The following is a 14,612-nucleotide window of genomic DNA, read 5'->3' on the forward strand; positions in this document are numbered from 1 at the left end:
CTGATGGAGCACAACCGATATTAATGATATTACTGCTTGATCTAACAAAAGGCTTGCCTGCTTATGTTACACAAGATTTTTCATTAATCATCAGTGGATATTATTCACATCAGTGGCTGCAGTTTGGCAAGATTTGCATAGTTTTTTTAAAGGCTCGCAGACATCTCTTTATTTAGCAACACACAGCTTGCACACAGCTCGAGAGAGATGTCTGAAAACCCCTTAAAGTGCAGCGTGTTTTAGGAGGCACTTTAGGAATAAACATTTTAGGAGTGGATGAGGTTTAGATAAACCCCAGAAGATATTTTTTTACTCATAGCATTAGAGACAGAGAATCGTGACAGTAAAGCAACTTAAAACCTAGAATCTGCTTATACATAAACCCAAATATATCCATAAATTCAACAAACCAGTGACTAGACAGTTCGGATAAATGAGGGATTATCATAATAGTAGTTCATATAAACACAGGCAACTGAAATTTTAAAGGTACTTATATTTTAAGACACCATGTTGACTAAAATTGAATTATGAGAGTGTACAAACCATATTTTCATCCATCTTGGCTGTGCACAAAAGTTAGCTTTAGGGAAGTTTTATGGTCAAGGCTCGAGAGAAGTGTTTAATCAGGGTTTCCTACGGTGCGTGCGACACAGCAGGGTCTACAGGAACATTTTAAAATAGGTTACAGATACTGGTAACAGCAGCCATTAAGCAAGCTCACTGAATTATGACTCTCCCACAAATCAGAAACAATAAGGGCCAGTTCTGTATAATGAAACGATGTTGATTTATTATTCTAAAAAGTTCGAACTATGTTAATGGAGCTGCATCATTTAATTCATTCGCAGTCAGGCAAACGCACACTTGGATTGCATCTGCATTGAGCCATTTAAATCTGAAAAGCAGTTTTTTTGTGTGTGTGTGTGCCAAAGTGATTTGCGCGCACATTAGCATTGCGGTGTCATTTCTGTGTCCACAGTGAAATGTCTGAATGCCACCATTTTGCAACATCTCTGTTTGTCCCCCGTGCACAATGAAACGACTTTTCTGGCATTTTAAGCTTTAAACACTCCAGAGACCAATTTAGTAAAAGGTCTGTTTTCAGGGGAGAAAAAGGCTCTTTTAGTCTGAATGTCTGGGCGGAGAGCTGAAACAGAGAGAAAGAGACACATTTACAATTTACCTGGCTTAATGTGGACGTCCTCCTACATAGAAACACGAGAATTTATTTTAGTCTTTAACTTTAAATTAAGGCACCTTTGTTTACTTTAACTAGTTTTTTATTGGCATGCAGATGAGAAGCATACTGGCTCTATAACTACCAAGTGAATGATTCAAAAACTTGAAAAATTGTGCAAACCTGCACAAATAACCGAGCGCTAACAGTGCCCGAATATCATCAAGTCTTTCCAACTCAGTCTCATTCAAAAGTGAGGTTTTTTACCCAGTGAATCCACTGATATTTTACTTTAGATGCCAGTTTCCCGCTCTAAAGTGAATTCACACTTAGTGAATTCATTATAGAAGACAACTGCCACTTAATTAACAGACTGCATCCTCAAGTGATGTGTTACACCTTGAAAAAAGTGGAGAACCATTGAGATGCACAAGTTTGATTTTAGTGGTACAAGAACAAAGTCATCAGAAGTAGAACTATGTCCTTTAATATTGAATCACTTCAGAGGTTTTCAAACCTAACTTGAAAGTTTTTTTTCAAAGTTTCTTTCAAGGCTGAGAACAAATGCACTGCCTAAATTTGCTGAATAACTTTCCGCTGACTGGCTTTATCACTGTGTAAAGGACCACACAGGTTCAGCCATATCTATAATGCATCATAATGAGTCTGTGTGGGATAATGTGCGTGATCTCAGGTTGCATAACACTTTATACCAGTGTCAGTGAATTGTAAATTGATCGTTACTTTTTACTGGTATCAAACGCATCATAATTATTGTGATGTTTCATTGTTATTAGTATCATTTGTGTTACTATAATTGTAGATTGTATTGTATAAAATAACGACTCTATGGATACATATTGTATGATGTATTGCATCATAGATATCATGTACAAACGTGTCGAGCCACCTCTTATTTCTTTATATTTTGCCCACAAGGAGCCAAACTTTCGAGTCATTGTTCTATTATAGTTATTCTTTGTACTCATTTTGAGTCCAGTCCTTATACCTGACCATTTTCAGGGCAATGTTTTTTGTTAGACAAACATTTAAGAATAAATAAGTCATCTAACTCAGGGGATGGTGCTGTGTCTACAAATAACAGACAACTCATTTTAAATTGTATCTTTGGGCACTTTGTTACTAGCAGCAGGTCACAAAAAATTATAATCTGTTCTCATTTCTTTAGCTGAATCTATGAAAAATACCAAAGATAGCATAGTTTTACAGACTTGAAATAGTATTTTCAACTCCAACAATGAGATTCCCAAATAGCTAATAGCTGGAAACTTGAAATATCTTAGAATGGCATGCAGTGTGTCCTTTATAATTAATCCTAAATGAATAGTAAAAAATCCAGCAAAAACCTGACACATAGCTGACACTGGACTTTCAACTAAGCTGTTCTCTGAAGCATTTCAGCCAGTAGTGTTGATGATCTCTTCAAAACTGAATTCTGATTGCAGATAAGTACTGTTAGATTTTCATTCACTGTGCAATACCATCTGGCAGCAGCTTCATTTTTCAGTATGACAATGATCCCAAACACACTGCCATCACAATAAAAGCATAGCTGGATAGAAAAACACAGTGGAACACTATCAGTCATGGATTGGCCTCCCAGAGCTCGACACTCGAGATTATTGAAGGAGTGTGGGATTGTGTTGAAAAAGAACTGAACAAAAAGTCAACCAACATCCTGAAGACTACTTAAAGAAATGACAAAACTTGACTAAGAGAGCTCAGACTGTGTTGAAGAATAAAAGTGATCATTTTTAATTTAATTCAATTGTATTTATACAGCACCAAATCATAACAACAGTCGCCTCAAGGCACTTTATACAATAATATGACAGAGAAAACCCCAACAATCATGTGACCCCCTATGAGCAAGCACTTTGGCGACAGTGGGAAGGAAAAACTCGCCTTTAACAGGAAGAAACCTCCAGCAGAACCAGGCTCAGGGAGGAGCGGCCACTGGACGTGACCGGTTGGGGTGAGGGGAGGAAGACAGCACAAAAGACATGCTGTGGAAGCGAGCCAGAGATTAATAATAAGTAATGATTAAATGTAGAGAGGTGTAAAAGCACACAGTGAGTGGAAAAGGTGCCTGAATAAGCATATTATAACCGATATGTGATATTGACTTTCAACCTCTGTTTTTGTCTTACTTAAAAAAGATAAAGCAGAATATTTAGCCAACATATCTTACACTTATTTGAGTGTTGGGACTGTCTCCTTATCATTATCAGAGATACACTTCCTCTTCTTTCAGCTGCTCGCCACAGCGAATCATCACATCTGCCTCCTCAGTCTATTACTAGCATCCTTCTCTGTCACAGGAACCCTCTAGGTGATCTGTGATCGTTCTCTCTTCCCTAGCAGCTCTGTCTTCACCATCCTTTGTCCAATAAGTTAAGTTAGCTACACTAAGAGTTCGCTGTAACAGTGGGAGAATATCTTTTTGTCATGTATGGTTGAGCAGGTACACAGCGATCCAAAAAGTGAGATGAAAAGTTCCTTTTATATTTCACTCCCAGATCTCTGAACCCTTTAATGGCCGGCCTGTTTTTGTTGTGTTTGTGCAGATCCTGGGTCTGGTCTTCTCCATGACAATGTTCTGTCAGGCAGTGAAAGTGGAGACCTTCTACGCCTAGCGATCGACCCTTCCCTTCCACCCTTTGGCGCACTTGGATTGTTATTCATCAGAGAGGAACGGCCATAGACCCACCCTGTTCTCCTCGTTCCTCTCTCCCTGCCTCTCCACCTGCTCCCCCTTCCCCCTCTTCTTTCCGGCGGTTGTCCTCTCTGTGACATTCGCTCTTGGATGTCACCGGTCAGTTTTCTTGCTAACTATCAACAAGCACAGTGTCAGTGTAATACCTGAGTTCCTATGGTTTGCTCTGTGTCGAAAGCTAATTTCTGTGATACATTTTATGAAACAGTATTACGAACATGTATAAAAAAGAAAACAAAACAAAATCCAGTGTAACCCCTTTTTTAAAATCTGTGTTTCGGTTTTAAATTATTTTATGGTTTGTATGTGTTTTCAAAACGAGAGCTACAGTTGAGCAGTGTGCACTGTGTAAAGTGCTTTAAGTGCATGTCTCCTGCAATGATGTGTATTAAATGTTTTGGCTCAACCTTATCTTGTCATTCCTTAACAGAAAACACCATTCTGGTTTAATGTGTAGTCATGCTTTTTTCTGCCTGGTATCCTGGATACTAAACATGAGCAATAATGGATAAAAGGGAAAAAATGCCACGTAAAATTGTTAATTTGGCCTCTCTGCCACGGCACACTGCAGTCATTAAAACATTTTGTAGCGCCTAACTAATCAGGCATTAATTAGATACTTTAATGAAACCTGTGACCAAGTCTGAAGCTTGTGACTTTTTTATTTTTTTATTGGCTGGACTTTTTCATGAGACACGGGAATAAAAGGAGGAATTTAAATGAACAGTACAGTAGAAGGAGCCTTGAGACTGCCCTGGGGCAATTTCCCTTCCAGCACCAATCAACGCACCAATGACAAAGACTCATCTTTAAAGTCTCCTCTCGCCCTTTTATGACTCCCTAAGTTCCTTTTTTCTCCTCACCTTGGACCGTCAACTATAATACAAGAAATACACCGAGTGTGTACACCAGAGACAACCTTTGATTAAATAACCCCAAAGGGGGAAAACGCTTTAAGACTTGTTTTCATCTGTAATTTAAAGTGCTGCAGGTGCTGGAAGTCTTTTTTGCTTTCATTGTGATTTCTGGTCCATTGCTTCTTTTTATTTTCTTTAATTACAAAGTCATGACCTCAAAGGGCAAAAGTTCTAACATTATCAAATATGTGGAAATAGCCCTCCTGAAATCAACCCAAGAAATTACAGTCAGCAGCTAGGTAGAGCTACAGGCCTCATTACTGTTTTCATATGAATCCAAATGGACCATTTTCAGACATATACACAAGTGTTTCTTTTACCATACATGTACAGGATTATGGGAATGTTGGAAATAGGAAATGCAATAAACTGACAGAGCCTTTAACGATTCTGGAGATATCTTCAAAACAGCTTTTAGTGTTAAACCACTTTCCCACCAGAGAGTTGCAGATAATGGTTGCACCTGAGAGGCATAAACGGGCACTATTTTACAGAGAGGAAGAAGCTGAACTTAAAGATAGCATTAAGGCTCTGAGAAGAAATAAAATCTTTAAGTAATACGGCGACAAAAATGTATATTGTGGACCTTTTAATGCATGTCAGAACTGGGTGTCCTGTCATGGCTCGCTTTTCATTCTTCCATTTGCATCCATGTAATGGACCTGAGCGTGCATTACTTGCCCCAAGTTCACATAAATGGCATGTAAATACTACAATTCTTGCTATTTTACCAATTGATATGAATGTACAGCAATATTCACTGATTACTGATATATATATATATATATATATATATACCGGCCAATCACATGGCAGCAATAAATTTAGGCATGCAGACAGGGTCAAGGTGACCTGCTGAAATTCAAAGTGATCATCAGAATGGGGAAAGGGTGATTTAAGTGACTTTGAACGTGGCATGGTCCTTGGTGCTAGATGCTGCTGATATACGGGGATTTTTCCGGCACAGCATTCTCTGGAGTTTAGAGAGATGGTCTGAAAAAGAGAAAATATCCAGTGAAAGGCAGTCGTCTGGGCAAAAATGCCTTGTTGATGTCAGAGGAGAAAAGCGAGACTGCTTCCAGCTCATAAAGAAGCTAAACTAACTCAAATTATAACCAAGGTATGGAGAATAGCATCTCTGAATGCAGAAAACAGAACATTGAAGCAGCTTGGCTACAGCAGCAAAGGACCACCCCAAGTCCCACTCCTGGCAGCTAAGAACAGAACAATCTCCTATTGGACAATAGGAGGGTGGACAGAAAAATGTTGCCTGGTACAAATTTTAGTCTAAACAACATGAAAGCAGGAATACATGCTGCTTTGTATCCACAATCCAGGCTGCTGTTGGTGTATTGGTGGTGGGGATATTTCCTTTAGCACACTTTGGGCCCAGGTTAGTAACTGAGCAGTGTTTAAACACCAAAGACTAAATCTCATTGCTGCACGTGGCCAGACCTTTAGGACCACAGTGTACCATCTTCTGGTGGCTACTTCCAGCAGGATAACGTATCATGATACAAAGCTCACATCACTTCAGACTGGTGAGGATTGTTTCCGGCCTCTTGTGGAATAGATGCCACAAAGCATATAGACAGTTCTGAAAGCAAAGATGGGGTTTTACACATTATTAGCTAGGATATCACTGAGTGATCCCTCCTCACTTTGAAGCCTCAAGATTAGCATTTTTGCCATCACCACATTTGACTTTTGGACCCAATATCTGGGCAAGAGTGATAAGCACCATATTAGAGGTTCAGTTCAATGTCTCTAATTAGGGGAGATGAGCCCTAAGACATAATCCTGACTTTCTGTTCTAACAAAATCCCCATTGCTAGTCATTATGAAGAAGAAAATTAGCCACAGAGACCAAAATTATCTCTGTAGCATGCTGTAACAGCATGCAAGTCTATGATGACTGACTCACTTGCTTTTGGAGTCAGCCTCTAGTGGCCATTAGAGGAACTGCAGCTTTTGTTTTTCCAGCCCTGGAGGTTGCTGCTTGCTTTTCACACATAAATAGTGCATGAGAACTATGTCAAAAGTATGCACTCCAGTAGCGGTGTTGGATCCCAGCATGCAATGTGTGAAAGACAGGAAACACGATGGAACAATCACAAGTCAATCCCATGGCCCACATAGAGACAGAAGCAGCTTTCACTCACACATTCACACATTTATTATTCATGTGGTATATCCCTGTTAAACTGAAGCATTTTCAAGTAAATCTCATACAAAGCACACTTTCAACAAGCACTTCCATTTTTCTAGAACATGTAATTGAACTTAACCATCCAGCAAGGACACCGATAATACTGATAGGATGTCAAAGACACGCAAATGTGACATTTCAATAAGAAATTTAATACATATGAGAATACAAGGAGACTCAGAATGGTGTCAGCACACAGCGGTTCGGGATTCTGTGTTATGTAAGAGTAAAGTTTGAAAATTTTGCGGTTTTGGAAACAGTGGACCACAGTAAGATCTCATATCTTGGGCTTGTATTTGAGTTTGTTTGTTTTTTTGTGTGTTAGGATGCCGGGGTCGTTGACCCAGTGTTTTGAGTTTATTATATCATTTATCATTTCTAGTCTTTGGTTTCTTTGTTAGAGTTCTATCTTATGGTTTATGTCTCTGTGTCTGCCCTGGTCCCACGTCTCTGTTCCCTCTGTTGCAGTGCCTGCCTGTGAGTCTATGTCTGTAAGTTCAGTCTGTGTTCTGTTTCCTGTTTTACTTTGAAAGTCCTTGTCTCATGTAAATGCTTCTGGTTGTGCTTCCTTTTGTCATGGTCCTGAGTCTGAGGACTCAGTGTTTTGTGTTTCCTTATGCTTTTGTTCATTCCGAGTGTGTATTCTGTTGTGATTTTGCCATTTGTTAGGTTTCTGTTCCTTGCCTGCCTGCTCCCACTTCTCTGTGTTCCCTCTGTCTGTCCATGGTGTTATTGTGTCTGTCAAGTTCAGTGTCCTGTCTGGTTCTCTGTGTCTGTTAGTTTCCTGTTTTATTCTGAAAGTTTATGTCTCATGTCAGTGTGTTCAGTTTTACCTCTCCCCTGGCTCGTTAGCCTAATTGCTCCCAGCTGTGTCTCCCTCCTGTGGCCCATTCCCTGATTACTCCCCGTGTATTTAAGCCCTGTGTTTTCCTGTGCTCTCTGTCGCGTTGTCTGTTTAGTTCCATGTCAGTCTGCATTATTCTGTTACTCGGTATTCATTCTGTGTCTTTGTGCATTTTACTCCTCCTCCCGTGCGTGTTTGGTTTAAGTTTTGTTCGTTAGTTTTCCCAGTTTAGGTTTGTTTACTCCCCGCCCTGCTCTTCCTGTTTTGTCACCTTCTCACCCGCTGTAAATAAACACTCACTCGCACCCCAGCCGGTACCTGCATTTTGGATCCTTTTTTCAATACACCACACGACTGCCCCAGCCGTGACACCTTTGTCTCGTTAGGCCTGATTTGCTCCAGTTGTGTTTCCCTCCTGTTACCCATTCCCCGATTACTCCTCTGTGTATTTAAGCCCTGTGTTTCAGTTTGTCTGTGTCATGATCTACTGTTTACGATGCTGTGTGGTCTGTTTGCCTGAGTTTGTGGTTTTTGGAGTCTCAGTTTTGTTACATTTTTTGAGTTCAGCATTAAAGCTGTTTTGAGTTCATGTCTGTCTCCGGAGTCTGCACTTTGGGTCCTTTTCCTGCTTGCACACAGCCGCTCCTTAACATTTTGCCTGACTTGCTCTTACAAGAACGAAGATGTTGTTAAATTGGTAAGACATGTGTGGGAATTTCCTCAGCTCACTAATATCAAAACAAATATCCCTAGATTTTGTACATATTGATTTCAGCTTTGTCAGTTATAAACATTGGACCTTTATTACCTTGTTTTTGTAGGTTTTATTGGACCAACAATGAATGCAAACAGTACATGAAAATTATAGTCCTCGGTCCTTCGGTGAAAGAAAGCAGCCACAGCTGAAACCTTATTTCAACAAACAATGTGGATATTAAAATTCCCGCTCCCTGCCTGTAATGGCTCAGAACCTGCAATCATACAGAAAATAGAAAATATTCTAACCCCGGTGGCGATCATTATCCTCAAACTGCAACGAAAAAGAAAAGACAGTGTGTTGGTAAAGTGTAAAAGCAAGGTTCAGGCTGAGCTAGGTTTAAATTCCAAAAACTAAATCTTTAAAACTTTAAACAAAATAAATCAGGGGATAGACAGCCTTTTTTTGAGGTTTCAGTTGGAAAAAACACACAAAAATAAATGAAAAATGACTACAAATTCACGTCAGAGGATCAGACGAGGGACATGTGATCAAAAAGACAGAAAACACTTGTTTTTTTTTAGTGTGTGTGTGTCTCTTTCACTTTCTTGCACCTGTGTAGTAGAGTCAAGGGTTTTTGTGAAGCCCATTGTGTCACATTCTGTCCACGGTCAGACTGCAATAGTCTGGATACAAAGAAAGTGACAAATCAGCAGCTGCAAAAAGCCCACAGGTGTGTGTAGCAATGCTAAAACAAGCGTGGTGCGACGTGCCAGTTCCATTAGCAGAGAAATGTGGTTGCTTTCAACACAGCAAGCCTTCTCCAAACCCCAATGCCTCTTCACCTCCTCCTCACAAATTCACCTCAGTATTTTAGCACTTCTGCCCCCCCCCCCAAACCTTCACATGCATTATTCACGCTCATGTTCGTGGACTTTCTCCCATCTTGTGCTTGATCAATAAAACATACCTGTGTGCTTGCTCCCTACACCCCTCAATCCTCTTGTCTCGCTCCCAGAGCGAAATCCTTGAGTCCCCGCTGAGGTGATAAAACAGGATGGCCTTTTCAAAGTGGGAGAAAATGACTACAATCCAGGCCATCTCTCACCAGCGTGAGTTGCGTCTCCAATTTGGTTAGCAAAAGGAAGTCCTTGTATTTGTCACACACTTAGAGAAACCAACCTTTTGTCATGTTCCTGGGTCTGTTGACCCAGCGTTTTAAGTTTTAGTTTATTTGCATTTTGTTTATGTTTAAGTTCATTAGATTAGCAAAGTTCATTTGGTTATTCGACTCCTTGTGTTTTCTTCCCCTGTATTTAAGTTTCCCTCACCCTTTGTGTTTCATGCTGTGTGTCTTATGTTATCAGGTTTGTATTATGTCTGTCTCGTGTTTCCTGTTTTATTTTGAAGGAGTCGTGTGTTCTTTGTTCATTGTATGTAGTTTCACTTCCCTTGTCCTGTCATTAGGCTCATGTCAGTCAGCTGTTCCTCCATGTGTTCCCATTTCCCCTAATCACCTCCTGTGTATTTAGGTCCTCTGTTTTCAGTGTGTCATTGTCAGGTCGTCAGTTGTCCACGCCATGCTTCCAAGTTTCATGTCAAGGTTGTTATTGTTGTTTGTTTAGTTCTACCAGTTTAGGTTAATGTTAGTTTTACTTCAGTTTGCCTTGCCCTTTGATTGTACCTTTTTTACCAGCCATATTAAACAGCTCGCTTTTTGTTAACATTCAAGTTTTGTTCCCTGTTCCTTGGAGTCTGTATTTTGGGTCCACTCTTCACAATACATACAGTCTCCCTCCGCCAGACTCTGACACCTTTATCTAAGTTTCCTCCAAGAAAGAGGAGGCACAATCCAAAATATTCTATCACCAGAGAACAAAGTAAGATAAATGAAGTTTAACTTCAGGCTGTTAAATTCTTAAAAATGCAAATCCAAAACAGACTAATATGATGCAGCACAGGGTGTCTTTTGTCCCCTCACTCCCAACTGGTGGTAGCAGACGGCTGCAGATGGAGGTTTCTTCCTGTTAAAAGGGAGTTTTTCCTTCCCATTGTGACCAAGTGCAAGACTGTTGGGGTTTTCTCTGTACTATTGAATGTTTTTGCCTAAAATGGCTCAGAACCTCCAACCATACAGAAACTAGAAAGTATTCTAACCTTGGTGGTGATCATTATCCTCAAACTGCAAAGAAAAAGAAAACTGACAGAGTGAAAAACTAAAGCTTTAAAAATTAATAATTAAATAAAACAGGCGTTTTTTGTTTTAGGGTTTGTTTTGTTTGTTTTTAAGAATATAGTGCACGTTGAGGCAACTCTTGTTCTGCTCTGGTGCTATATAAATAAAACTGAATTGAATTAAATGTTGTGCGTGCCAGATGTTAAAATGTGTTGCATCAAAGTGTTAAAAAAAAAAAAACCTCCACGATTACGTGATTTGATTAGGATCCTCTGTATCTCACATCGGCATTCATTCACCCAAACATTACACCTACATATGATCTTGCTCCAAAACCATAAGAAATAACCTGCTGCTGCATCATCCTCCACTCCTCTGAGAGGCTCTCCATTTGCTTTTCTATTTTAGAATCTGGCTGCAGGGGGAGATGCTACTTCTGGCCCAATCATGGCCCACTTTCACTCGCTGGCTCACAGCTGATGTTCCAGTTCATCCACATTCCTACAGGGGATGATAATAGTAAGATAATCGAGCAGTAATTAGGTAACACTTAGCGTCAACTCACTGTGATGTATTACTTGACTCTGGGGTACAAAAGTGATGTTGAGGCACCGACTAATGAAAAAAAAAAGTCATTATTATATAATTTCTGTGCCAGTTCATGATTCATGAAGAAAGTGGTGAGTTTGATGAGTCACAGATATTTATGAATAAATCAGAACCTCCTCATTTGTTAATACTGCTCTCTGATCGCTGATTTTTATTTACACATCTTTGCTAGAAATTCAGCGACTCCTTACTAACATTTATTATTGATGCTAACTCGTCTAGTGTATTTGTGTGTGTGTGTGTTATCATTTTAAAGTGCTTCTCGCTGTCTGTGATGTTGCCTGCCTCACATTTGAGCCTCATACCTGCCAGACATTTCCACTTCACTATGACAGCAGTCCCAGTTGGCCAGGGTGCCTAGACCTTTTTTTCCCCCCACAGCAGCATCTCATCACAGCAAAAGCACAGGTGTAACTGATAATATTAAAAATGACTGCATTTCATTTCATTGAGCCTGTTCCAGCGTCTTAGTATTGTGTATGCTGGCTCTGTGTCACAGCTCTCCGAGACACTCGATGGAACTGATCCACCATGAATGAAATTTGCTCACCTGTGCTTTCCCAGCTGGCCCAATTGAAAATAGCTGTCATGGAAAAGAAAAAGGCGAATATAACAAATTTAACTGATTCACTGGAAAGACGGAACTTATAATAGTATTTCATTGAAAATTACTGATTTAATCTACTACGTGTATCTGATATTTTCCCTTATCATGAAGGGGTTGGCTTATATTTAATAAAAACAACTTAACTGCAGCCGCTGAAAGCTCATAACTGTATCTGGATATTGTGCATCATGGCTCACTGTCATGGCTCATTGGGAAACAGATATGTAGTAAGCCAATTACATGGCAGCAACTCAGTGCATTTAGCCACGCAGACATGGCCAATGTGCTGATGTTCAAATCAAGCAAGAGACTCTGAACATGGCATGTTTGCTGGTGTTGGGCTGGTCTGAGTCAGCGAAGAACAGGTGACTGATGCTCCAGTTTGCTGTGGCTCTCCAAAGCTGGGCAACAGAAGGTTGGAAAAAGGTTACCTATGAGTCTCTATTTCTGTTGCCACGTTCAGATAAAAGAGTCAGTTGACCCAGTGCAAACATCATAAAAGCGTGGATCTATCCTGGCTTGTATCAATGGTTCAGGCTGGTGGGGGATGTAATGGTGAGGGCATTTTCTTGGCAAAGTTATTGCCCCTTAAATGTTTAAATATTTCACCCTAACTGAGTGTCACGGCTCATCAAGTCCATCCCTTCGTGACTAAAGTGTATCCATCTTCTGATTCCAGCAGGATGTTATCACTAAGCTCAAACTGGTTTCTTGAACATGGCAGTGAGTTCCCTGTACTCCCTGTAAATGGGCTCCACACTCATCAGATCTCAATCCAACAGAGCACTTTTCAGATGTGGTGAGAGATCAAATCTGCAGCAACTCTGTGATGCTATCGTGTCAACATGAGCCAAAATCTCAGAGGAATGTTTGAAGGACCATGACGAATGCGTATCATGAAGAATTAATGCAGTCGTGAAGGGAACCTAGTATAAGCAAGGTGTACCTAATGAAGTGGCTGATGAGCGAATACACTTGACTATGTGAGCATGTTAACATCTGCATCATTCCACATGTAGTAGTGTCTCTGTGTATTGTGATTTGTGATCATACAGTATGCATTATCCTATTGTGTAACACAGGGTTTTTGACTCATTGAGACGACTTTAAAAAGGCTTCAAATTCTAAATAATTCCAAGTATTTATTCCCATCTTGTGCTTCAGTGAACAAAATCTGTGTGGTCAGACTTTAAACCAGCCATGTGAGGTAAAAAGTTTGACCTGGCAAACTCCCCTGCATGTGGTCATCAATCAAACTCTGGCTGGGGTCCTTTAAATCGCCACTGATCAACTGACATACCAGATTGCAGCGCAGTTTGTAAGCAGCAGAAAATAACTTTGGCTTCAGTAATTTTTTCTTTACATTTCTCAAGCTGAGAGTGAGAAAATACAAACCACACAGCACTGACTATTTTAATACTGCTCCAATTGCTTTTCCACAACGTGGGCTTTTTGTAAACTCTGGTTTACAATCCAGAACAACTCTTCCTCTCTTTATGCTGAATTGTGATGCCAGCACTGATAATACTGTCCCGGTGCATTTAAAGGACACGGCAGAAGTCTGGCGAGTGGCGACAAATGAAGAGCTGGGGGGTTTCTGCACAGAAGAATATATGTCCCTCACATTGTAAAATGTCATTTTTTAAAAAGCAGTTTAAATAATTTACGTATTTCATTAGCAGACATTTGTGTTTGGTAAATAATATCAGATTACAAAGAAATGCACAGTATTTCTATTCATTTAGCTCCCTGTTAAGTCCAAAATTGAATTTAAAAACCTTCTCTTAACATACACGGTCTTGAATAATTAGGCCTTATCATATCTTAATGGCCTCATAGTATTTTATTATCCAAACAGAGCACTTCACTCTCAGAGGCAGAGTATTTAAAAGTAAAATGGAAGGCAGAGCCTTCATCTTTCAGGCCCCTCTTTGGAAATAGCTCCCAGTTTGGATTGGGGAGACAGACACACTCTCTTTTAGGATTAATGTTGAAACATTTCTTTTAGATAAAACTTATAGTTACGACTGGACTCTGAATTATCCCTCAGTTACTCTGCAATGGCTGCTGGGGGTGTTTCTTCTTTACTCTTGTTACTACTCTCATATGTTCACACAGCACTCTGCACTTAAACATTAGTTGTTTGCTCGCTTCCCTAGTGTGTTTTTTTGTCCCGCCTCTTACCCATCCCCCACCCTGAGCCTGGTCCTTCCTCTTAAAAGGGAGTTTTTCTTTCCTGCTATTTCAAAGTGCAAGCCCACTGGGGGTCATCTGATTGTTGGGGCTTTTCTCTCTTTATCTTATGACAAAGTGCCTTGACTTGACTGCTGTTGTGATTTGGTGCTATATAAATAGAACAGAATTGAATTTGTGACAAATACAGTAACAGGAGCATAGACTAACGTAAGTGGATTTTCTAGTTTTCTCTTGTTCCTTGAACACAGTGGATGTTACAGACAGCAGGGAGCTTGGAAATGTCTAAATGATTGTCTTTGAACAGAAAGATCAAATATAATTTAGCTTCCAGTTTAAAGAATTTGCTGAGATTCCCATTTCAGAACCACACATCTTTGAAGCACTTCTTTATTTTAGTTATTTATTTTTAACCTGTGTCAGAAGATAAATTGGAGACGACA

General features: G+C 39.9%; 1 protein-coding gene across 3 annotated transcripts in view; it reads left to right on the forward strand.

Annotated features, from left to right (window-relative positions):
• Positions 1 to 4,323, forward strand: part of tspan4a (tetraspanin 4a) — a 185,816-nt gene extending 181,493 nt beyond the window's left edge. For all 3 annotated transcript variants that reach the window (XM_076884896.1, XM_024803359.2, XM_076884894.1), the window contains one exon: positions 3,769 to 4,323. In XM_076884896.1, the coding sequence (XP_076741011.1) occupies positions 3,769 to 3,837 (69 nt within the window). In that variant the 3' untranslated portion in view covers positions 3,838 to 4,323. The remainder of the gene's footprint in view (positions 1 to 3,768) is intronic.
• The last annotated feature ends 10,289 nt before the right edge of the window (positions 4,324 to 14,612 follow it).

This window comes from Maylandia zebra, linkage group LG1 (genome assembly GCF_041146795.1).
Source record: "Maylandia zebra isolate NMK-2024a linkage group LG1, Mzebra_GT3a, whole genome shotgun sequence".
Classification (NCBI taxonomy): domain Eukaryota; kingdom Metazoa; phylum Chordata; class Actinopteri; order Cichliformes; family Cichlidae; genus Maylandia; species Maylandia zebra.